A 24,277-nucleotide genomic window follows, 5' to 3' on the forward strand; every position below is an offset into this window, starting at 1 on the left:
CAGGAGGGGGTAGGTGGGTGAGGTTCTGTGACCTGTGATGTGCAGGAGGCCAGACTAGATGATCATGATGGTTCCTTCTGTCCTTAAAATCTATGGATCTGTGAGTTGGGTATTGGATATTGGGGGACAACATCTGACCTGTCAACTCCCTCCCCTCCCATATCTGTCTGCAAAGTCAATGAAATTTGTGTTTGTTTTGTGGGGGAAATGATAGAAGGGGTGCTCATCTCTACTCCTTGATCCCCGTCCCCCAAAGCCAATCCATGATAGCAGCAGCCCCCAGACTCATCAGAATTTCCATGCAGTTCCAGCACTAGGGAGCAATCTTACAAACACGGCAGAGGGGCAAATAAAAAGTGGCCCAAAAACTGAATGGAGACTGAACTCTCCTCTGTTGCCTAGAGGTGGCGTCTCTCCAGGCACTTTGTCCCAAATCCTGAAAGATAGGAGCCTAAATACTTTTGAGGATCTAGGCTCTTGTCCATCACAACCAGAGCCTGGATTCCAGCGGGACCTTGTGGCATTTCAAATAAAGCCACTGTGTGCTAGAGAGGATACAATGCTTGCTACAGGAAAGGGACTCTGGGGATTAGGTTTAATATTTAGGAGGATGTTTGGTTCATGGATTGATTCTGCCAATGTGCATGCCACTTAAAATGTCACTGCACATTGTTTTAAATCTCTCTCTGCATCCATGCATCACTGCATGATTTTTTCCTAGCTTTTTCCTCTAGCAACATCGGCTGCTGTGATGTAAGCCAGACTGGACAATTTGAGGTGGCTGAAGTAGCACTCATTTAAAGTTGACGAAGAACTGTTACAGTACTGGCCAGGGACTTAAGAGATCTGGCTTCAATTCCCAGCTCTGCCACAGAATCCCTGTCTGACCTTGGGCACGTCACTTATGGCCAGACTCATAAAGGTATTTAGGTGCCTAAGAGGCAAATTGGCACCTAGCTGGATTTTTAAAAGCATTTCAGTTCCTTAGGTGCTTTGGAATATCCTATCTGCATCCTTAGGTGCTTAAATACCTTTGCAAATCTGTCCCTTAATCTCTCTGGGCCTTGGGTCCCCATCTGTAAAATGGGGATAATAATGTTTCCTTTGTCTGCCTTGTCTATTTAGATTGTAATTTCATGACTGGTTATTCAACCATGAGTTGTTGGGCTAGATGCAGGAGGTCAGACTAGATGATCACAGTGGTCCCTTCTGTGTAACATCTGTAAAATATTCCACTTAGAGAGAATGAGGATAGGTTTTAAAAAATTTATTTATAATATAAATAAAAACATAAAATTACCATAGTTTACATCAGTCACCAGAAATAACATCTAAAAACCTGCAGAAAAAAAGTAATATCTAATATATACAGACTAAAACCTGGCCTCGCCCCGTGGGTGGGTGGGACAGCATAGCAGTTACTCATATGCCTAAGAGTGACACATTGGCAATGCATACAGTCAAAGTCAAACACGGCATTGTGCAAAGGCAGCATCTCCAGTCAATCACATTGTACAGCGCTTGTGGAAGATACAGGGCTGGTGATACAAGGAATTCCCATGGGTGCCATTGAAGTCAATGGGACCGTGCCCCTTGACTTAAATGAGGAAGGAGCAGGGCCTTAATGAGACATGAGCTGGTGCCTTGTGGGAAAACTCTTGACGGGATCCTGGTCAGGAACAATTTTGCTCTTCTTGCATCGTGTATCGTTTGCATCTCTTGGGCCATTTGCATCTGGCGCCTACCCATCAGCCTCCAGTAGGTGTGCTATAGCTCGGCCACAAGAGGCAGGAATTGCTGGGTGGAAAAGTCTCTGGCCTGTGTTCTGCAGGAGGTCAGACTAAAATCTGGATTATTCTAGAGGGAACCAGGGATAAGTCACAAGCCAAAGGGACCAGGATAAGTCACAAGACTCGGCCTTTAGGCTCGGAATAGTCTTGCTCCATTATTTATTTTTTTTCCTTTTGTTCAAATTATATCCCAAGCTGTCTTTTCAGAAGATATGGGTAAAATCTAGAGCTTAGGGTTTGAAATCTGAAACTGGATCCAAATTTTACAAATAGCCTTTATCTTTCTACTAGGTCTGTCAAAACCACCCTGAAGTTCTAGGTGTTCAGAATCCAAATGCAGATGTTGTAGTTTGAGGCTCTCTCTGAAGAGCTGTATCATTTACTTCCCAATCCTGTATTTGCACCTGTGTGGTGCCCTGGAGACTTCAACAGGGTTCTGTGTGGGTTACAGGATACAAAGCATATGCGTGCAATTGCAGGCTCAGAGCCTTAATATGCCCTGAACTTATCTGTGCACCAATGGGAGGTAAGCTTTCTGTAATGCTATAGGTCTTATGTGTGGATTGCACTACCTACCTCTCATCATGAGGATCTGCAACATCGCAATCGTGGCCCTATCTTTCAGAGGTGCTCAGCACCTGCTGCTCCCGTTAACTTGGGTGCAATTCATGGGTGCTCAACACCTCTGAAATTCCAGCCCAGGGTTTGGTATTGAAGAGCAAGCTGAAAACAGACACTTGGTGCCACTTGCTTGTTTTTTTTCATTTGAAAAAAGAAGGCATCAGCGCAACATTAAAATGTGGAATTCTTCCTGATCAGACTGTTTGTTTTTTCCAGGAGGAATCCGCTGTATTTAAGGCAAATACAACCACCCCTTTCTGTAAGAGGTTATCTTGGGCACTACAGATATAAGGAACCATTTGTTGGTTCCAAGTTATGATCATTTTAATTGCTAGTTGCTTGGATCCTCCCTGCCTCAGTGTGCAGCGTGTCAGAGAGGCAGTGAACGCATGACACATGCGTGGGGTGGAGGGGAAACAAATCTGTTGGGAGAAGAACACAATATCTTACAGAAAAATGTCTGCAAACTCGCATCACCTCCCAACAGAAAATCTCTAAGGGGAAAGGCAAGGAGGAACTGGAACTGGATCTGCCTTGTCTGAAAGATCTGATGGATTTACTCTGTAAGGGTGGCAGGGGGACTTATTCCTAGAGATGGCTGGTATGCCAAAGATGCTCGCTGCTCCTGGGCTGAAGGAACAGCATGACTGTGGGAAACAGTCAACTCCTCCTTCAGTAAAGAAGGGCTCGAGACACAAAGTATCCAAGCCTCCCTGAAGTTTGTGGAAATTTAGCACTAGGAGACGTGATTCTCTTTTCCCCTGAACCTGGTGTAGTTATTTGCACAACAGTGCAAAGTCTGAGCCAAACCAGAATGGGCTCAGTCGTGTGTTCTGGGAGTAAAGTGGGGGTGGGGGAGAGACCCCTTCCTCCCCTGCAATTGTTACACAAGTTCCAGCCATGCATGTATGGGGGAGAACAGCAGCTCTCCCCCTCTGGTACAGGGGGTGCAGCCAAAGCTGTTGCACAGGCCTGAATATCCGAGCCAATACAGATGGAGAAGCAGGGATGAGGCTGTGACTCTCAGATTCAGCATCTAATTTCTGGCCAGATCCTGGGGCATTGCAGGTGAGCACTGTCCCTTGCTTGGGCAGGCTTGCAGAATACAAATCCAGCCCAGTGGCTTTGCATTGGTGGAAATGACTATGCAAAATGCAGGCCCACGGAGAATCAGTGCATGGTGGATGGGCTGGAGCCTTTCCTACCCTTGATTGTTGGGTTCTGATTTTTGGGGGACTGCACAGTAGATGGGACGGTGGTGGTGGCCAAAGCCTTTTCTCTAACCCATCAGAGGAAAAGACTAGTGTGTGCTGCCCACCTGTCACGTTTGAGCCAAATGTAAATAGCTTCCAGAACAACACCTGGTTTTGCTTTGGTTGGGGAAACACACAAGGCACAGATCGGTTTCAGAGTTTAGAAGCTGGTAGGCTGGGGCACTGGCAATAGGATGGAAAGTCCATTCACCTCTCCAGCTTTGGCTTACGAATTGGATAGCTCAGAGGTGACGGCCTCTACCTCATCAGTTTGAATTCATGCCCAGACGGTTGTGGCTGAATGCTGAAGGCTGTGCACCAGCCCACGTGAAGTGAGTTTGGTGGATCTCGGCCCAGTTCCTTTGGGGACTAATGTCCCCGCTCCACTACAAACCCCACTGCAATTGGCACAAATCGGTCTCCTGACTGGCAGGCTTGGCTAGGAGAGAAACCAGCGGGTGATGGAGACTAAACTCTCCTTGCATTCCTAGAGGAGCAGGGGTTCCTTCGAAGCCACAGGCAAAGCATGGTGGGAACGCAGCATGTCACGGACTCCTGACCTCCTGCTGTCCATCCCATACCTGCTCCGTGGATAGAAGCTTCTGGCTTCTGCTGAGCCAGCTTTCCTGGGCACTAAAATTCCCAATGCCTTGAAAAAGGTGTTCAGAGGCTTGTGGCTGAGAATTCTGTTTCATGCTTTCTGGCCCCTGCAGAACCTGCCCTCACAACAGGATCAAACGGACACCAATGTGAGGACAAGGAAGCCCAGTTTGCTCACAGCAGCGTTTGGCAGCTGCTGAGTTTAGGAGGGCTGGTTTACATGCTGGAGTTTTGTAATCCTCCATTAAAGGCTGGGGGAAGATTTAAGACTTGGACTAGAAAACAAAATGAAATCCTTTTCTCTTACAAGCTCCTGTCACCCACTGGGCCTGGAACCCACTGACTTAATGGCATGGAGGGGAATAATAAGGCAGTCAGCATTCAATAGGCGGGAACATGTGGGGGAATCAGAGAGAGAGCAGGGAAGCTGCCTCCTAGCTTGACAAATGATCACTATTGAGCCAGGTTTCTCCCTGGGGTAGCAACACTGGCTTCAGAGGGGATTCTCCAGAGATGAGTGTGGTTTGGAAATGGTAATTTATGCATGTTTTGACTCTGGAGGGTATATCCTTAAACCCAGCTTCCTGGCTGGCATGTGGAGAAGAAGGGAGGCCAATAATAGAGTAGCCTTTTCCCCTTGGAAACCTGGGGCCTGATCCCCCATTGCCTTGCGTCTTTTGCAGTTATTTATGCTGGTGTAAAGAACTACCATTCGGATATGGCAGCTTTTCACACTCACTTGTACTTGGGACAGTGAGTGCACACGGTACAGGACAATGGAGAATTAACTCCTTGAGCTCCAAATCTTCATCAGGTCACACATGAGAGGAGTTTCCTAGGGCTCAGTTTAAGTCCTTCACTAGCATTGGTTCACATAGCCACCCCGCTCCCTAGCTAGGTGAGACTTGATGCAATTCATCCAGGACTGGAAAAATGGAGTGATGCAGGTCAGGATGGAGGTGCACCTGCAGGGCAAAGAGGGGACCACAGTAGCAAAGGCTCTTCTGGGGCAGGGATATGACACAATGGCAGTGAAGGGTGGGTCTGTTCAGCACTGCAATATCAAGGGTTATTCTGGGTCAAAACCTGCAGTCCCACCTTTGTGTGGGTTCCCTTACGGCTAGAACAGCACAGAGAGACGGAGGTCAGGATCAAGGTGCATTGGCTCAGCTATGTGTGGGGATTTTCTCTCTTTTCCACATGAGCACTAAAATCCAAGAAACCAAAGAAAGCTGTAAATATTTGGTAGTGGTTTAGAAGGTTGTTTTTAGGAACAGTGGACCCTTGTGCCAGTGAATCTAAAACAGGTGATGGCCAAACTCCAGCAGCTGCCAGCTGGTGGATCTTGACAGTAGCCAACTTGGCATTGACCCCCACCTGTGCCTGACTGGCATATTAAAATATAGGGATCTGAACTGTAAAGAGTATATTTAGCAGCTGTTGAGGGCCAAGCTTCTTTCCTGCAGCATCTCCCTTTACTAGCCTGAACTTTGATCATGGAATGGGAGGGGGGAACACCACAAATAAAAATGACCAAAATGATGGAAAAAATGAGATGGACCGATATTTTGGTAGCTCCCAGCTCCGAGATGAGAGAGACAACAGGAAGAACACAGGGCAGGATTTTCAAGGAGTGCTTTTGGCTACATGGCTTTGAATTTGATGAAGTGAGCTGTAGCTCATGAAAGCTCATGCTCAAATAAATTGGTTAGTCTCTAAGGTGCCACAAGTACTCCTTTTCTTTTTGCGAATACAGACTAACACGGCTGTTACTCTGAAACCAGTATAAGGTGGGAAGTCTAATTTCCCCAAAGCACAGACTACCCCATCCTCCTCAGGCAACCAGACACAAAAAGCAGCAAGGAGCTGAGCTGGACTGGTCAAAATTTGTTAAACAAAAAATATTTTAGGTGGAAAGTGGCTTTTATTCCTAACATGGAAATCTTTGCAAAAAAAAAAAAAAAAAAAAATAGCGTGTGTGTATTTTTTTTTTAATGAAACCTGTAAACTAAACATTTGGGGATTTGGTGTTTTCAGTTTGTTGTTTTTCCTTTTTCTCCCCTTCTCCTTTTAATGACAGAAGGAGGGAGAGGGTAGGGGCTGGGTTCTAAAACTGAAAAGCTGAAAATTTTCTAAACTTGGAATTTTCAAAACTGAACATTTTGCAATAAAAATGTTTTGCAAAAGCTTTAGAATAGGTGGAAAATGGTTTCTTTTGGAAACCTACCGGCTCAAAATTATTATGAAATGTTCAACCTCTTTTTACGAAGACTCTTGCAGCATTTTCTGACCAGCTCTGGAAGCAAGATAGTCAGGCTCGCTGAAGTCATGGGCCTCGTTGGCATAAAGCAGTTTGGGGTGGCACGAAGCTGTACTGATAAGCACTGTCAGCTAATGCTCCCTTGAGAGTGGTCTCCTTCTACTGGTTTCTTTTTTGCCTGAGGGCACAGGATCGATCCTCATCCTCTTCTCTCTCAGAGACAGGGAGGGATCTTTTAATTTCCATCCCTTCCCCCAACATACCCACCATCATCCTGCTTGCCAAGGAGAAATGGATGGGGCTCCCTTTGGTCCCTGGTCCTGAACTAGCTGGTTGGGGTGGTCATTCTTGAGGTCGGGTTAACCTAAGGAGCGAAGAAGCAGATTGGAGATGCTAATCCAAATCTCTGGCATGGCAAAAATACCACCTTGGCCTGTAGGGACTGGAGCCTGGACGGGTTCCACTGGACTCAAGCTGCAGAGGGATAAAAGCCTGCAAATCTTAGAAACCAGAATCCCCAGGAGGAAGATAAATAGATTTTTTTTTTTTGATTGGCTCAGTGTATTCCTTAGCCCTTGGGCCCGGGCTCAGTGGTTGCAATGAGGCATTATTTCCCGTGGCGCTCAGGAGGAGGAGTGTGTCCCTGGCCACCCTCTTCCAGGGGCTGGACCAATGTGTGTTACACGCTGGAGGGGGCTGATTTCCTTAGTCACAGTGACCCAGTGGCCCCTTCTGCACCCCTGGGAGAGTTTGGCCAGCGTGTCACTTTATTCCCTGATTGCAGAATCATCTGCTAAACTCCTGTTCCAATCCCCAACCCTCCCCTCCCTGTTTCTACAAGTGGGCAACCAGCATCCTGCTGAGGAGACATCAGACACGAAGGGCAGATGCCGGCACGTCACCATTAGCAGGAGTTGTTTTCTTTCACCTCCACAACATGACAGGCAGCTTGGGGTACCATCATGGTGCCACACTAGGAGCTCTTGAGCTGGCTGGGCAACCAGCTTGGCTAACACATGCACGGCTCATCCGAACTGTACATGGGCTGTCTGGCGTTAACGGACCCATGGGGCTGTGCCGCTCAGTCCTTGCCTGAAAGAGACACTCCTCCCCGCCGCTATGAAGTGCGGGGAGAGAGAGAGCAGGTCTGGTTAGATCTCCGTGGCTATGATGTCCTCGTAGGGGACATCGGTGCCATGGATATCCAGGTCGATGGGCTCTTTGCCGTCACCCCCTGCAGCCAATTGCTGGAGCATCTTCTCCATGTTTTGGTTTCTTTTGTACATGTGAAGGTAGCTCTGTTGCAACTGCTTCTGGTAGTGGATCACCTTCTCCTTCTCCTCCTTCCAGATCTGTCGCTCCTGCTGGAAGCTGGAAGTCAGCTGCTCGTTCTTGTCTCTCTCCTCCTTCAGCTCTGCTTTCAGTTTCTCCACTGCCCCCTGCAGGGCTTGGACGTCATCCATCATCCCCACAGCCGGGCTGGCGGAGGCCATCCTATCCCTCCCATCGCTTCGCTGCTCCTTGAGGATGGTCGGCTCCGTCCGGAGCTCCATGATCTCCTGCTCCAGCAGGTTCACCTTCTCCCTCAACAGCTCTGACTCATTCCTCTTGCGCTGGAGCTCATTTTCACACACCTCCAGCTCCATAGCCTTGGTGCGAAGGGAATCTTCCATGTCCTGGGTTTTCATCTCCAGTCCCTCCATCTTCCCCCTCACGTCCTTCAGCTGGGCTTTCAAGCTGAGGATCTCGCTTGTCTTGGCATTGAGCTCCATCTGGGAGTCCTTCAACTGCTGCTTCAGGAGGGAGATTTCGCCAGACTTCTGACACACCTGTGGGGGGACACCAACCGGCCAGCGTTAGGGCCACTGCTTAAAAACCACACCCCAAAGTGGTACGAAACCCACCATGTCGCTCACCCGTGCTCCATCCGATTCCAGTCCATGGTGGAGGTAGGAATAGAACCTGGGGGTCCTGGCTGAGAAACCTTCTCTTAGCACAGTTCTACACTACCAGTTGGACTTTTACACCCAGGCACCATCCCTGAATATTGCAAATAGATCAGTGACACCCAAAAATAGCTTCACTGAGGTGAAATTCAGTCCCTAGAGTGGGGCCTAAACTTTGCACTGGGTCTCTGCAGTGTAGGTCAGCATCAAGGCTGGGACTGTCAAAGAAGCCTATGGGGGCTAGGCACTCAAATACTACTGTAATTCAGATTTCCAAGGGCTCAGCATCCACAACTTGGGCCAGAATTTCAGAAGTGCTCAGCATCCAACGTGCACCCAAAAACACAGGGCTAATTTGAAAATCTGGCCCTTAAAGGTATGTTTGCACAAGCTTCTGTTGATGGGACTTGTGCCAGCACACTAAAGACAGCTATGTGGACATTGCAACACTGGCAGAGGTTCAGGGGAACTGTCTGAGCTTGGACCCAGAGCCTTGCTCCCAGCTCGGTGTATGCACACCCTGAGATTTTAGTTTCTGGGGTTTTTAGTTTAGGAGCAAATCAACAAAAATATGAAAACAAATCTGCAGATGGGGGTTGGAGGGGGAAGGGCTAATATCAATTTTGATTAGCCGCCATCCTCTAATGTACAGATTAATCCACCAATGGCTCTGCACATCCATTTGTAACAAACATGTTCACATGTTTCATTCATGCTGCAGGGAGGAGAATGCTGCTTGAATTTTCAGCAGCTTACCTGTCTCTTTTATTAAATTTTATATCAGATCAATAAGGAGATTATATAAAACACAGGCATGCAGTAGGAAGGTTTTAATACTCTGATGAAGTGACCCACGTCAAGTCCAGGTAGTTACTTCACATGTAAGTAAAGCAGCTTTATAGTTCCTTGGGGGATGAGGGGAGAACAGTCTACAGCTGGAAGAATTGTGTGATTGGCTGTTTCATTAACTGAGTTATTTTAACAACAGGGTTTTTTTAAATGTCGTAGTTGTGTCTTTAAATGATGTGAGATGCCAAGATGTCATGAGGGGCACAGGATCAGTCTAAATGAATACATTACAAAGCCTCCACATGCCCGGCAAGCAAGAAAAATGTCTTAAATGGACATATTCTCTTATTCTGTGCCTACAAACAATGCATCCACGCACAACAGATAACTACCTTCACAAATTTCTCAAACACAACAATGTTCAGTGCAGTGTATGTGAGGACAGAAAAACAGGCTGGCATCTAGAAAGCCCACTTAATCCAAAGACAACTGGCATTTATTTCAGTAAGCACTGGTTTGGGCCTTAGGTTCTTAAATACTAGAATTCTGGATGCTTCATAAATGCAATAGATAGTGTGAAAGAGCTCAGCCACAAAGCATTTGTAGACCCCAAAAAGGGTAACTGTGCAATCACCTGTTTGCACAGTTACTGCCTTTTGCATGCCTACCTGTGGGTGCAATCTCCTTACTTTCACGTGCATTTTTTTTTTGCAGTCACAGCAATTTGGAACCCCCCCTCCGCCCCCTCACTTGTGTGACTTTAGTGTGTTCAAAACAGAGCACTGTCTCACCTCCCACTGAGTTTCTTCCAGCGCTGGGGCAAAGCTGGTTTTCTCTTTCTCATAGGACCTCAGCTTGGTCTGCAGCAGGTCTTGCTCCTTCATGAGGTTCTCCAGCTCCTCACGAAGCTGCTGCTTCTCCTTTTGCAACTGGAACACTTGGAGGTGCAGCACCTGCTGCGTCCGCTGCATCTTCTGAGAGGTTTGCTTGAGCTTGCTGTTGCACTTTTGCTTCAGCCCCTCCAGCTCTTCCTTGCAGCGCCTCTGCTTTTCCTCATAGGCCTGGCAGGAGGTGATCTCCTTCTCCTCAAAGCTGCACTGCAGTTCCTGCAGTTCCCCTTCCCTCTCCAGCAGTTTCTGCTCCAGCTCCTGGATGGTGGACTCATCAGTGGAGATGGGAGACCGGATGCAGGAGGCTTTCTCGGGGTGATGGGCAGCTTTTCCAGGGTTGAGGATCTTGTTGCCGCTGTCGGAGAAGGACAGCGCCTTGAGGCTCATCATGTTGCTGTCTTGTATGATGGTGCACTGGGTGATGTTGTGGGCTGAGCCCCCGAAGCGGCTGATGGGCCCCATAGGGGTGACCAGGGGATCCAGCTGGTAGCTGCTGGTGGTGCTGTGGGTTGGGAGGCTGGACATAGAGTTCCTGCCGGAGTCCGACAAACCTCCAGAGCACAACATGGGCTTGAGTTCTTGATCCTTCCTTTTGTCCGGAGGGTGCAGCTGCTGGGAGATATGGCTGCCATTTTCCGGAGAGGAGTGGAGGATCGCGCCTGAGCGGGGGATCACTGGCTTGAAGGCAGTTGGCCTTATAACGCCCTTCTCTGTGCCCTAGAGAGAAGAGAGATTCTGATCAATGCATACCTAAGGACTTGGATCTTACTCCTTTCTGCTTAATCCCTTGTAGGTTTTCTAATGCCGGGTCCCTGGCAGCTGAGACTGCAGGGGATCCCATAGCACAGCTGAACCCTGCTAGCTGACTCATTGCAGGGCTGCCCCACTTGGGAGGAAAGCGAAGGGACTGAGGAGGGGGGCAGGGAGATCCCCGCCTGTAGAATTGTGCTGGCCTGTGTTCCAGTGACTGGGAGAGTGGTTTTCCCCAGGAACTGAAATTAGAGTTTGAAAATGACTAAATTGGCAACAATGCATGTAACTAGCTGACCACTGGGGGGAAGTTCAGAGTTCCAGAATCAGCTTGGCCTCTAGCCACTCTCCTCCCTTGGGAGCTTCCTTTGCTTCTCCTCCCTGTGCCTCTCTTAAGGACATAACTGCTGTTTGTTCCCAGATGCACTGAAATACCCTGTGTCCGCTGGGTCTAAACGGTGCAGCAGGCAGGGGAAGGGATGTTAACGGTACCTCAGGCTTCTCCTCCCATTGCTTCCTTGGAACGTGCCCTGGGAAAGATGCAGCTCAGCCAAGGGATAGCTCTCTCTCTTGGCTCACCCCAATGAGAGTTGGAGCTGTGGGATAGGAACATGCAGGGGGCAAGGTGAGCATGCAGCAAACCCAGTCACTGAAAAGGAGAATGTGGCTGGCTGGTTAATAAATTATGGTCATATTTGCAGTGATCTCAAGTACCTACCAGAAGGGGGTGGGGGTTATCCCCATTTTAGACAACGTGGGGAACTAAGGTCCAGAGAGGTTCAGGAACTTACTCAAGACCATGCAGTGACTTGAGGGCAGAGCTAGGCACAGAACCCAGGCTCCCTAAATCTGAGGCTCCTGCTTTCCCCAACAGAGCACACTCCTCTCCCAAAACAGGGAATGGAGCCCAGTACCCTGTGGCTGGTGCAGTCATTTGCACCAGGGCAAAGCAGGGAGAAAACTCCACCCCTCTGATCTCCTAGCAAGTTACACTCAGTGGGCAATAGTGCAAATGGCAACCCAAGGGGCAGGGTTCAGAGCCCAGGAGACCTGATTCACAGGGCCCTGATCTAATCACTAGATCATGGGTTCATAACTGAGGCATTGTGACCATTCTCCCTTTCTTTAGGGCTAGGTGGGAGGGGAGTCCCAAAACTATTTGCCTTGTAACCTGGGATTGTGGTCCAGAGAGTGTTTGGTAATAGTGGACAAGCCATGTTCTTGGGCTGACTACCAGTGGGCACATAGGCCATGTCCTGTAGCACTGGGCCAGTCTTTTAATTATTTTGAACATCTGGGGATCACGAGCTTTGATTCCTGAGGCAAATGCATACTACTGTTTACACGGGGCATTGCTTCCTTGCTGGCCTGTGGCCTAGGAGGGATTGTTTGGTTTATTCCCATCACTCGAAGAGCTCTGCTGTGAGCGCCATTAAAGCCACACTTGGTCATGGAAATGTTTCAGTCCAGGAGCAAAGCCAAGCTGTTTGTAAACTGCAGCTTCTCCAGCGGCACAGACAGGGACCTGCTATCAATCTAATTCCTGGCTTTGGCCCGCAGAGCTTGACTGGAGCGCTCAGCTCCTTCGTAACCAAGTTCTGGTTTAAAGCGTAGCGGCTGCCTTGTGAAAAGCTTCCTCAAGCCTCCTCTTTACAGACTCTTGTGTTTCTCCTTTGTTGTATGTACATATTCCCTGTTACCATAGTATCTGAGCATCTCACAATCTTTTAATGCATTTATCCTCACAACCCACTGTGAGGTAGGACACTGCTATTATCCGCACTGTACAGATGGGGAACTGAGGCAGAGAGAGACTAAGGGATGTGCCCAAGGCCACACAGGAATTCTGTGGTAGAGGAAGGAACTGAACCCAGATCTCATAACTGCTAAGCTAGCACCCTGAGCTCACAACCATCTTTCCTGTTTTGTAGCTTAGCTCTACACCATGGTTTTATTTCTCTTTTCCTTCACTTTCACTGTTGGCAGGGATGGCTTGCTACTCGCAGGCCTTGGTCACGTGAACAGTGAGCAGCCATGGACCTATCAGAGCTGGGGGAATCCTGGTAGCTTCAGTTCACAGTGGGGTCTGGCAAACCTTTTATTTGGTTTCAGTCCTGCCAGCCTCCTGAGCTTCAATCTGCCCTTGAACAAAGGCCGCAACTCCGTGCAAAGCTCGGCCCACCCAGCTGAGTTCTACCATGGTTTCTACCTGAAACCTTAAGGCTGCACAGTCACTATGTGGGAGCTATAAACCAGTCCCAGGCTAACTTGAGCGAAGCGTCTCGGGAAACTGCTCTGGGTTTGGAGTTTGTAATGAAATCTCAAACTAAACCATTCTTGGGGTTTGACATTAACAATTCTGCACCTCCCTAGTGGCCTTCAATTGGCTCGTGGAACTGGGAATTTTGTTTCAGCAAAGTGACTCCCCAAGTCAACCAGGGGCAGAGTTGGAAATAGAACCCAGGAGTCCTGAGTCTGCTCTAACTGCTGGATCACGCTGACTGTGCACAGCTGCAGCTCCCCTGGCACAAATAGCAGGCTAGCCTGTCTGCACTAAAGGCTTCATTAATGCCACTGACTACCCCACTGGCTGAAAGTGGGGCAACCTCCCAGTTCAGACAAGGCCTTAGACACGGTGTGACTGGTCTCTGTTACTAACCAGTTCCAGCTGATTGGAAAATGGCATCAGTTTCTGGGGAGTGGGTGTGCCAAAGTCCATGCCAGTGGCCCCTGTCTGGCTGCCCAGGTCCCCGCTGGAAACTGACGTGTAATCCGTCCGGTGGGAGCCAGGGGCTTTCTGGCTGACCTTGATGTAAAAGAAGTCCTCATTCTTGTTGCCTTTGGAGCTCGACTTGTTGTGGCTGGAGTCCTGGGAGAAGCCGAACCTCAGCAGCCCATCTGAATACCTGTTCAACTTCTTCAGGTGGGACGACTTGCGGAGCTTGTACTGGGAGGCCCGGCAGTGCTTGCTGTGGAAGCTGTGGCCGGAGATGAGGCTACTGACGCTCCCCATGATGCTCCTGGGCTGATGGCATGTAGAGGAGAGAGGAGACCCCAGGAGTGTCTTCTACGGAGGCGTTCTGGCTAAGGGCGGAGACTGGTGGTGGTGCAGTCATAGCAAAGATCTCGCTGTACCCAGGAGTTGCAAACCTGCGGGAGACAAGAAGTGAATGGAAGAGGATAGAACAGGACAATTCACGTGCATGGGTCACGGGGGGGTTTGGGGGCGGAGGGGGAGTTCTCTGGTCTGTGCTGTGCAGGAGGTCAGGCTACAATGGTTCCTTCTGGCCTTAAAGTCTCTGAATCTAAGTGGCTGGGTCCAATTCCAGTTCCTGCTGGACAAATGTCCACACCACAAAAACTGTCTCCCCCTCCCCCCTGCCCTTGCCAGGCTCGGCAGAGGGGCCAAGGATTGTTTGGGTCAGAGACTGCAGGTCCCTCTCTCCACTTCCCCAGGTCCAGGCTCTGAAGCACAGAGGGGGCGTGCTCCCAGTGTCCCATGGAGCAAACCGACAGCATGGCAGGCACCCGACATGGTGAACAGGGAGGGGCTGTGGGTGAAGGTACACGTACACGTACGTAGACACACACACACACACACAGAGGAAATAGCCAGGCTCCCTTCTGGAGCGTTTAGAATGATGTCTAAAGCCTTATCTACACTCAGGAACTGTCCTGATTCGGCAGCTGGTGCAGCTACTCCAGTGCTGACTGCTAGGGCCAACCCAATTAACTTAGCTGGGGAAAACCTGGGCTTGCTCCAGGGGTCGGCAGTGGCAAGCACTTCTGCGCCTGCATTGACTGCCTACTGCTGGTGGCTGATTCGGGGCTATTCCCACATGTGGACAAGGCCTTTTCTTAGTGACTTGCAGCCTCTGTTTGCCAGAATAGACAAGGGAAGGAGTCTCTAACGCAGCACTGGGGCATTCTGAAAACAAGATGTGTTACCTGCAACAGGTCCTAGCCAGCTCTGTGGCTCTTAGCTCCTGACTCTCATTTTTATTGTACTCAGTAGCACCTAAGAGCCCCAGTTATTGACCCAGACCCTGTTGTGCCAGGTGCTGTACATGGTCAAAAATCACATTCCTAAAGCCTGGCCCTCTGCAAAAACGAATTGCTATAATGCAGCTTACACATCCATGGTATGTTGAAGGTAACAGAAAGCAGTATGTGATTTCCTGTCATGGGGCAGTGGGAAGCTTTCTGTTAGTCATCCTGACAACCTCCTGGCGCGTTCACTGGCCCGTGCTGGAGGGTCGCTATTACCAGATTCCAAGCAGACTGCTGAGGCTTTGTCTCAAAGTACGGCAGAACATAAATGAAATGGTTCAGCTGCACGTGGGGCTCCTGCGCATCTGTTTGGAGACCAGTGTGAGTGAGCAGAGCGGAGCAACATTTTTGACCCAAACATTTTGTGTGGGACAAACACAGTTTTGAGTCAGCTCAAACCATTTTGTAAATTCACATCCGATTTGCCAAATTGTTTTGGTCAAGGGAAAAAAAAATCCTAAACATAATATCGAGAGAGACTAAATGTTCTGTTCTGCCAAGGTTTCAAATCAAAATGTTTTTGTTTAGCCGAGCTTCTTGTCTCAACGTTTCTTTACATTTTTATTTTTTAAAACCAACAATAATAAAACCTTTATAAAGCTCAAAACTGAAAACGTTTTGTTTGCCCTGGGACCATTTAACAAAAAAAAACAACAACTTCAGCATTGCCAGCGACCGAACAATCAGATTTTAGCACAGCTCTGCATATGAGCCACGGTGGAGCTCCTCCCTCTGCCGGGTGCGTGATGCTGTATAACTGGCTGAGGGGATGCTGCAGCAAGAATCAGTTTAAATTCAAATACAGGCTGCTAGCTCAGATGTGGGTTTTCTTCTCTTGGAACCTGCAACGAACAACCTTCCAATCATCAGAGTCTTGTCTGATTCAAGGAAGTTCCCTTCCTGTAGTTAGCACCGCATCTGCCTCTGTCCCTGAAATATTCACTATGCCATTGCAAACACTCATCCTCTGCCTCAAAAGGGTTAGTGAAACTAACACTCATCTAGCATCTTTTAGTCAAGGCTCTCAAAGCTCTGTGCTTACTTGTCCTTTTCTTTCATTTCCCCCACCATTTTTCAGGATCAGCATCATCGACATATTTCCTCCACAAGCAACTGCTCTTCTCCTGCTTTTATATATATATATAATACACACACACCTCGTTGGTGCATGCATGGCACACACACACACATCCTTGTTTCAGGATCTTAAACACTATATCGATGAGAACGAATAGGACGCTTCCAGAGTCATCAGAATCACTGTTCAGCAGCCAGTCCTGCTGGGCCCCTCTATTAACTTTCAGAGTAGCAGCCGTGTTAGTCTGTATTCGCAAAAAGAAAAGGAGGACTTGTGGCACCTTACAGACTAACCAATTTATTTGAGCACGAGCTTTCATGAGCTACAGCTCACTTCATCGGATGCATACCGTGGAAACTGCAGCAGACTTTATATACACACAGAGAATATGAAACAATACCTCCTCCCACCCCACTGTCCTGCTGGTAATAGCTTATCTAAAGTGATCATCAGGTTGGGCCATTTCCAGCACAAATCCAGGTTTTCTCACCCTCCACCCCCCACACACAAATTCACTCTCCTGCTGGTGATAGCCCATCCAAAGTGACAACTCTTTACACAATGTGCATGATAATCAAGTTGGGCCATTTCCTGCACAAATCCAGGTTCTCTCACCCCCTCACACCCCTCCCAAAAACCACACACACAAACTCACTCTCCTGCTGGTAATAGCTCATCCAAACTGACCACTCTCCAAGTTTAAATCCAAGTTAAACCAGAACATCTGGGGGGGGGGGGGGTAGGAAAAAACAAGGGGAAATAGGCTACCTTGCATAATGACTTAGCCACTCCCAGTCTCTATTTAAGCCTAAATTAACTTTACAGCCCAGCAGGCCTGCCCTTTCATCTTGTTCACTTGCGGGCACTTAATGCAGCCTGACTGAAGTCCTGCTGCCTTACAGTCCTTTATCGGTTTTCCATTATTGTCTGAGATGGTGTGAGTGCATGTGTCCGTGTCTGCACATTCGTATGTGTGAAGGGATGTACATGCATGAGCGTGTAACTGTGTGTGGGAATGCATGGGGTCCGTGGGCATGACCGGGTGTGTTCACAAGTGTGAACGTGAGAATGCAAGGTGCAAAGGTTTTGTCAATGCCTGCATATGCATGAAAGCAAGTTTATATAAGTGTGCAGGGTGAAGAAGCCACATCGTAGCCAGGGGCATTGTTCGCTTGTAGCCTGCTGGCATTCCCTCCATCCCGGTTACAAAGAACAGTGACTGAAAGGACAGTGGCTGAGGAAGAGACGTACAGGGTATGTGTACGCTGCCTTGACCTGCGTCAGCTGGCTTGGGCTCGGGCTTGGGACAATAAAATTGCAGTGTAGGTGTTCGGGCTCCGGTGAGGGGGCGAGAGCCCGGGCCTGAACATCTCGACTGCCATTTGACAGCCCTCCAGCCTGAGTCTCCCAAGCCTGCGTCAGCTGCCAGAGACCAGCCATGGCTGCTTTATTGCAGTGTAGACATACCATAGAAGGGCTTTTCCCTGGTGGTGAGGAAGGCTCTGTGACCTCCCACAAGCTGCCTGAATTCCCCAGAGCTGGAATCTCAAACTCCCTCGCTTTGTGGCATGGTTCCCAGAGAGCTGGATGCTATAAGCCTCAGGCTGGAGTATCTCCAAAAAAGGTATATTCCACCCTCTCCTTGGGCAGCCTTTTCCCTTGCCAAACTGTCCTCACAGCTTGCGCACTCACCTCACCATTTAACCTTCGCTTCCCCTGCTGCAGCTGAAGCTCACGGACTTCTCCTGTTCCTGCTGCCTGAGGGCTTGGCTGCACTGCAAAGTTAAGTCGAGTTATAACGGGCGTAGCCCCGAACGCGAGTCCTGTCCATATCTAAAGAGCCTTCATTCAAGTCTGGTGGTGTTAACATGAGTGAAGAAGAGGTCAGGGCTATAGGCACAGCAAGTCAGCTGTTAACACAACCCTCTGTCGTGTGGATGCAGGCTGGTGCCAGGAGTCCTCCAGTGCTGTCCCACAATTCCACCCATGAGCCCAGAGAGGACAGAAAGATTCTCCCACAATGCCCTGGGAAAGCATTCCCAAAGCAGCTCAGCATAGCGCAGCGCTAAGAATGGTGGGCTGAGTCCCTGGAAGTCTTAAGCAGCACCACACAGGAGCGAGTGCAGCGCCAGTGCGGACACAGCCGCTCGGTGTTATTTGGCAGACTGGCCGCGCTCGCTGGAATTAGCCTAGCTCCAGAGGAATGACGGGAGTGTAGAGAACATGAGTTCACTCTGCAGGGCAGACAGACCCTACGGAGACCAACTGGCCCCTGGCCCCTTTGGGGATTTGCAGGTAGTTCTCAGCTCTCCCCTCAGACGTCCAAATCAAACTGTTTTCAAGTAAGGCTGATGCCACTTGAAACAACTTCTTGAATGCAATGCACTCTGGGATACCCCTCTGCAGTGACAAGGCCAGTGCAATGCCATTTCTCCTAGACTTCAAGGTCAGAAGGGACCATTGTGTACGGTGCCGAGCGCAATGAGCTGTGGATCCATGACTGGGACTCTTAGGAACCACGGTAATATAAATAACAGTAAGAGCTCTTTTGACGTGCTCATTCATTTTTCTCACTGAACTGGCACCTACTCTGGGAGGGTTGTGCCAGCAGCTCTACTCGGCCAGCTTTTAAAAGTAGACAAAGCTCTGCCCTTCGGGAAGGCATTTAAGCTGAACCAAAAAAACAGCCACACGTCGTGGAATAAGTGTGTCCGCTGGGGACAGAGTCCTGAGAACCAGCAGCTGAACCAGCACTCTGGTTACTGACAGAGGAAAGGTGTGCTAATGACCAGGCTGAGGAGACCTAACGAGCTAATTAAGCCATTAACTGGGGGAGTAGAAGAGAACACAGGAAGGAAGTGCTAGGGGAAGAGAGAGGGCACGGGAGTGAGCAGACAGGGTGGGTCAGAGTAAGGGCGATCTCCAGGTGGAGAGATGTCTTCCCTTCTCTCCTTTGGATGAAGGTGTTGTGAAGCTGCATAATGCTATTGATGGACTAGGACTGTACAGGGGGTGGGGTGGAGCACTGTAAATAAACTTCAGGCAGATACCTACAAAGGGGAGGGGTCAGTAATTAGAGAAAACAGGAGTGGGGGAGCATGCCCCCGTTACAGGGATTGTAGCAGTATAGGTTGTAAAGCTTTCCCATGATGACAAAGCTTAAGAAGAGGGAAGAACATGGTCAAACTGAGTTGCATTTGGAACTGGCATGTCCCTGAACCCTGAAAGTACAGTATATGATCAGCCCTAATGGTTATCGTGCCTTCTTTACAGTCATGCTTAGCCAAGCTAGACACATTCAGCTCTTTAAATCTCTCCTCCTAAGTCAGCCCCTTGCTCCCTGAGCTCTCTCCAGTTTTCAATGCTTCTTTTAACCTACCTCAAAGGGCTGTTGTGAGGCTTAATTACATTTAATGTCTGTGCAGCACTTAGGAAGATGAGAGGAATTATATATGTGCTAAGTATTATTATTATTATGGTTTGGAGGTATGCAGAGCTGTATGCTAATTCCCTTTGCTAGAAAAACAGCTCTTCAAAGCCACTGTGGCACTTGGTTCCCCACAGCAGGGGTATAATGAAGATGTACCCTCTAGATAATTCAAGGGTTGGGTGGAGGGAAGGGGGGGGCACAGGTTGCTGGTGGGCAGAAATTAGGGCATAATCAAAATGAACTAAATTCAGAGTCCATGGGAAGAAACGACTGAAAGGGAAATTGTTTGGTGGCTGAGTCATTCTAGCAGGGTGAACAATCGGAAGCCATTCTGCTTCCCACTGCTTGCTAAAAGCTTTTACGCTCCAAGCCCTGGGTGTTAGGGTCACCTGTCTTTACCCCTCTGGCTGTGCATAAGTGCCAGAATCCCACCACTGAACGACTTCCTGGGCGTTGCAGGAGGGACTTGTCTTTACACAGGAATGAAAGTATATGCTACTCCCCACAAAGAAGAAGAAGAAAAAAAAAGACAGACAGGATGCATGCAAAGCAGATGCACACACATCTCTCATGAGCCTGCGAGGACAGGGTGGAGGGCTGCTTGGCATTGCTGCACAGTGCTGTGACAACACTGTGAGGGATTTCCAGACAGGGACGTCCCAGGAAAAGTATGAAAGACACCTCGGCCTCTCTGCCTGGGATAATATAAAGCACATGGCTTTACTGACACACAGTGAGGAGAGCAATGAAGAGCACTGTGTTACCCAGGGGCCATTTCATAAGTGCACCTTCTAACAGAGGCAAACTCAGCCCTGTCCCTACCTGCTGAGCTGGGGAAGGTGCTCTTCTGGATCACCCAGCAGGCTGCTGTGTATGGAACACAATAGCCCTGGTTAGATTCTTTGCCATAAAAAGGGGGCTCCCTTTTTTAGATGGCCACATGGGGCTGTTAACCGTGGGCTGCTGTGAGTCTTGGCTGTTCACCTAATCCGTCAGCCTCTTCTGGAGGGCTTTGTCCAATCTGCTTTTAAATGTTCTAAGCCAAGGTCCCTCACAGCTTTGGGGAAATTGTTCCACAGCCTGGTACAGTTTGTTTTTCCTAAATTTTCTTGTACTCAGTTGCATCCTTTCATTCCTAGTGAGACCTCCGTGCACCACGCTAGAAAACTCCTCTCCAGCCTAGATGTTCACTGCAGGCCCTTTTCATGCCCCTGTGTACCCAAGCTAGACATACAGCTCTTTTGATCTTTCCTTGTCTGTCATTTTCCCCAACCCCTTAATCACTCCTATTGTTCTTCTCTGAGTGATTTCCAGACTGTCTAGCACATCTCAAGTGCTGAGAATTAGACACTGTGTTCCAGGTATAGTTAACTTGTACCAGAGTTATGGAGAGGGATTATTATATAAAGGTTGAGAAAAATCCAATTAACTTTATTAAATATCACACACACAGATTGTCATGAGCCAGGAGAAGTGGATTCTACATCCAGCCCTGGGTTTTTCTAAGTTTCAAACTCTTGGTCCTTATAAACCCAAGAGAGGAAGAACTCCCAGAGCCCAAGAACTCAGAATATTCACTCTAATGCCTATATCTATTTGGGGAGATTAACGGAAATAAGTAAGAGCCAAGACCTAAACACTGGAGTTTTTCTCTCCTGGCTGTGATACTTCCAGGCAACCAATTTTGGGCTCATTCAGAGTTTACTGATTAAGAGAGGTAATATGTGTGGAGGAGAGTAATTTGCCACAGGGCTTAGGAGAACTGGTGCAGAAATTCACTGTGTGTGTGGGGGGGGGGGCACTATGCCTGTGTGTGTACGTGGCAGGTAGCAATCATAGAGTGAAAACCTCGCAACACAGCTATCGCCTTGGCAGAGCAAGACATCAGGCAAAACAAGCGAAGGAAGGAGATAAAAGCAGCCATCATACTTACAAACATAGGCTGAGATTTTTCAAAGGTGCCTAACAGATTTTGATGCCTTAAACTTAATGGGAACTGAGTGTCCAAATCTCCTAGGAACCTATCCAACCCATGGAGCGCAGGCCAGGCTGAAAGAGAGAAAGCTTTGACTGAAACCCACACTCTCTCTCTCTCTCTCTCTCTTCTAAAAGGACTGGCTACTTGCTAAAATTTCTGTGGTACCCTTGAGCCAACATTCTCAGTGTGCTTTGTGCATATCAGTAAAAGAAGCCTTGCCATATTCCCATTTTACCGGTAGGCAGACGTTTAGGCCAACAGTTCCCAAAAAATGGCCTCTGATTTTGAATGCCCAGTTGGAGGCACCATGGGCCAGATTTTTAAATCCTCTGCAGTGCTAGGTGAGCTGTGACCACTTAAAAACCAGACCCCAAGACCTTTCAAGCAGGGGGCCTATAAATGGAAACACCCACAGTACGAGGCCACTTTCGCCGTAAGGGGCTTGTGCCAGGTGACAGAAGTCAGTGGCAGAGCTAAGAAAAGAACCAGCGGGTATCGATTCCAGGGCTGTGCATTAAAGCTGCTTGTTTTGCCTTTCCTTGCTCAATTTCTGGTGCATCTCTGGGAGATGGTTAAGAGCGTGTGGGAGCTGCTGGGACTTTCCAACAGCTCAGCAAGAAACATTTAAATAATTCTCATCCCTCCTACGCTCCTCTGAAAGTTGGTTTCCCCCCCCCCCCCCTTTTCATTTAAAAACTAACATTTGAAATATATGGAGGAGTCTGCACTCCTTGTGCTTCATTAACATAAAATAAAGGGCCTGCAAACTGACAGGCTGCAGAGAATTCAGAGCAGGAAAAGAAAGCCAGTCTCCTAAGATAATCCTATTGTGGCTAGGGCTTGGAAAAAGAGGTGTGTGTGTGTGTGAAAGAGAAAGAGATGCTGAAAGTGTGGTATCTGTATGTGTGTTGGCAATGGTGTGTGAGTGCATGAGTGTGTCTGTTTCTGTGTGTGATGATGAATCTGTGTGTGTATACATGTGTATGTGATGGAAACCATATGTGTACGTGCTGTGTGTGTTTTTGTGAGTGTGTAGCACTATCAGTGTGAATTTCCGGTGTGTGTTCCGTAAGGGTGAGTGGTGAGTCTTTGATGCTGAGAGTGAGGTGTGTGTGTGGGGTGGGGGGGGATGTCTCTAACTGTCAATGTGAGCATGTCCGTGTGCTGCTGGGTGTCTATTGTGTCTTTGTGTGTGTTCTTCATTAGCAGGTGAGGAGAAGTTTGTGATATGAGTGCATGGTGTGTCACTGGGCATATGTTTTCCCATTTCAGTGTGTGTGTTTGTGTGTTGGTTCTAGGCAAGAGTGAGATGTGTATGTCTGCAGCAGTTTCTGATGAGTATGTGGCATCTGTCTGTGTGTGTTCGTGTCAGTGTGTGGCGTCCGTGCGTCTGTGATGTATCTGCTCATGTCTGTCTGCCAAGAGCCAAGGAGACATGGGAAGGGCGGAGAGGCCAGGATGGGAGCCGTCATCACAGCCCCACCATCGTGTTAATGACTCAAGGGGAGTTTAACTTTTATGACAGATTTCAGAGTAACAGCCGTGTTCGTCTGTATCTGCAAAAAGAACAGGAGTACTTGTGGCACCTTAGAGACTAACAAATTTATTTGAGCATAAGCTTTCGTGAGCTACAGCTCACTTCAGCTGTAGCTCACGAAAGCTTATGCTCAAATAAATTTGTTAGTCTCTAAGGTGCCACAAGTACTCCTGTTATTTTAATTTTTATGAGTGCTGCAGGTTCCAACCATCTCCGTTCCAAGCCCGTGGCCTCGCCTGATTCAAGGGGTTAAACACCATGACATTAAAATGCAGTTCACCCTGTCACTTGCCAACTGACAGGGACAAAAGAAAAGAAAAGATGTGAGCCTCCCCCCCCCCGGCCCTGCCACCTCCTGGTAAATTAGCCTTGCAGCTCCTGCTTGCTCTTTTGTATCTGCTGGTTGGGTTGTGAGTGCCCTGTGGGGAGGGGGTAAATACACAGCACGGGCCCAGCCTTGGTCAAATGTCATTACCAATGCATTACATGTCAGAGCAGCTCTTGGGGACAGAATGCAGGGACCCATCAGCAGAGCCGGAGCATTGTGATGCAAATAGGGGCTGGGCTCGCACAGTGTGCAGGGGGGCCTATGGCAACAGGGCTGGGCTGAACAAAGAGATTATATCTTTGCCATAGGGTATGGAGATCAGGGTGGGGACAGATTCGGCGCTGGCATAACTGGGGTGCAACCCCACTGACTTCATTAGAGACAGTCCTGCTTACATCAGGGATGCATCTGGCCCTGGGGCTGTGTGTGCGCAGCAGGGTGAGCTGGTGATTCAATGGCAGAGCTTAGAGGCAGGTCGCTCTGATTGTGTCTGGCTAGATGACCCTTCAGGAGATTTCAAGGGCCTGTTTAACGAAATCAGTTGAGGCAGAATGATAATGGGCCATATGTGGGGGTTTGTTATAAGGTCCCTGCTGTGCTCATGTCCCTGTGTTACTGAACTGTACTGGGACTGTAAAGAGAGATGTGCTATCATTAATCTGTATGACGGTAGCACGTATAGACCTCAGCAGAGGTCAGGGTCCCATTGCTCTGATGCTGTACAGACACACAGGATACGTCCACACTTACCCCATGTTTCAGCCCACCGACCACCCCCACCATCCACATACGAAGCCCTTAAGCACCTGGTTATATGTGCTTTGAGCCCACCCCCGCAGGATTATGGGTTAGAGCCTGTGCTTTGCTTTAAGGCATGTGCCGACCTGCCCATTTTGCGGTGAGGATGCAGCTAAAGCATGCGTAGCTGAGGTCATGTTTACCTAGTCCTCCAATGTCATCCCACAATTCCACAGAAC

The 24,277-nt window shown here is 48.7% G+C and overlaps 1 protein-coding gene across 1 annotated transcript in view; it reads right to left on the bottom strand.

The window, feature by feature from the left end:
• Positions 1–1,252: 1,252 nt before the first annotated feature.
• LZTS1 (leucine zipper tumor suppressor 1) overlaps positions 1,253–24,277 on the bottom strand; it is a 42,489-nt gene continuing 19,464 nt past the window's right edge. Inside the window, exons 2-4 of the mRNA XM_073325139.1 lie at positions 13,559–14,049; positions 10,051–10,866; positions 1,253–8,353 (exon numbers count right to left, since the gene is read on the bottom strand). Coding sequence (XP_073181240.1) covers positions 7,676–8,353; positions 10,051–10,866; positions 13,559–13,912 — 1,848 coding nt within the window. The 5' untranslated portion in view covers positions 13,913–14,049 and the 3' untranslated portion in view covers positions 1,253–7,675. The remainder of the gene's footprint in view (positions 8,354–10,050; positions 10,867–13,558; positions 14,050–24,277) is intronic.

This window comes from Lepidochelys kempii, chromosome 26 (assembly GCF_965140265.1).
Source record: "Lepidochelys kempii isolate rLepKem1 chromosome 26, rLepKem1.hap2, whole genome shotgun sequence".
Lineage (NCBI taxonomy): Eukaryota > Metazoa > Chordata > Testudines > Cheloniidae > Lepidochelys > Lepidochelys kempii.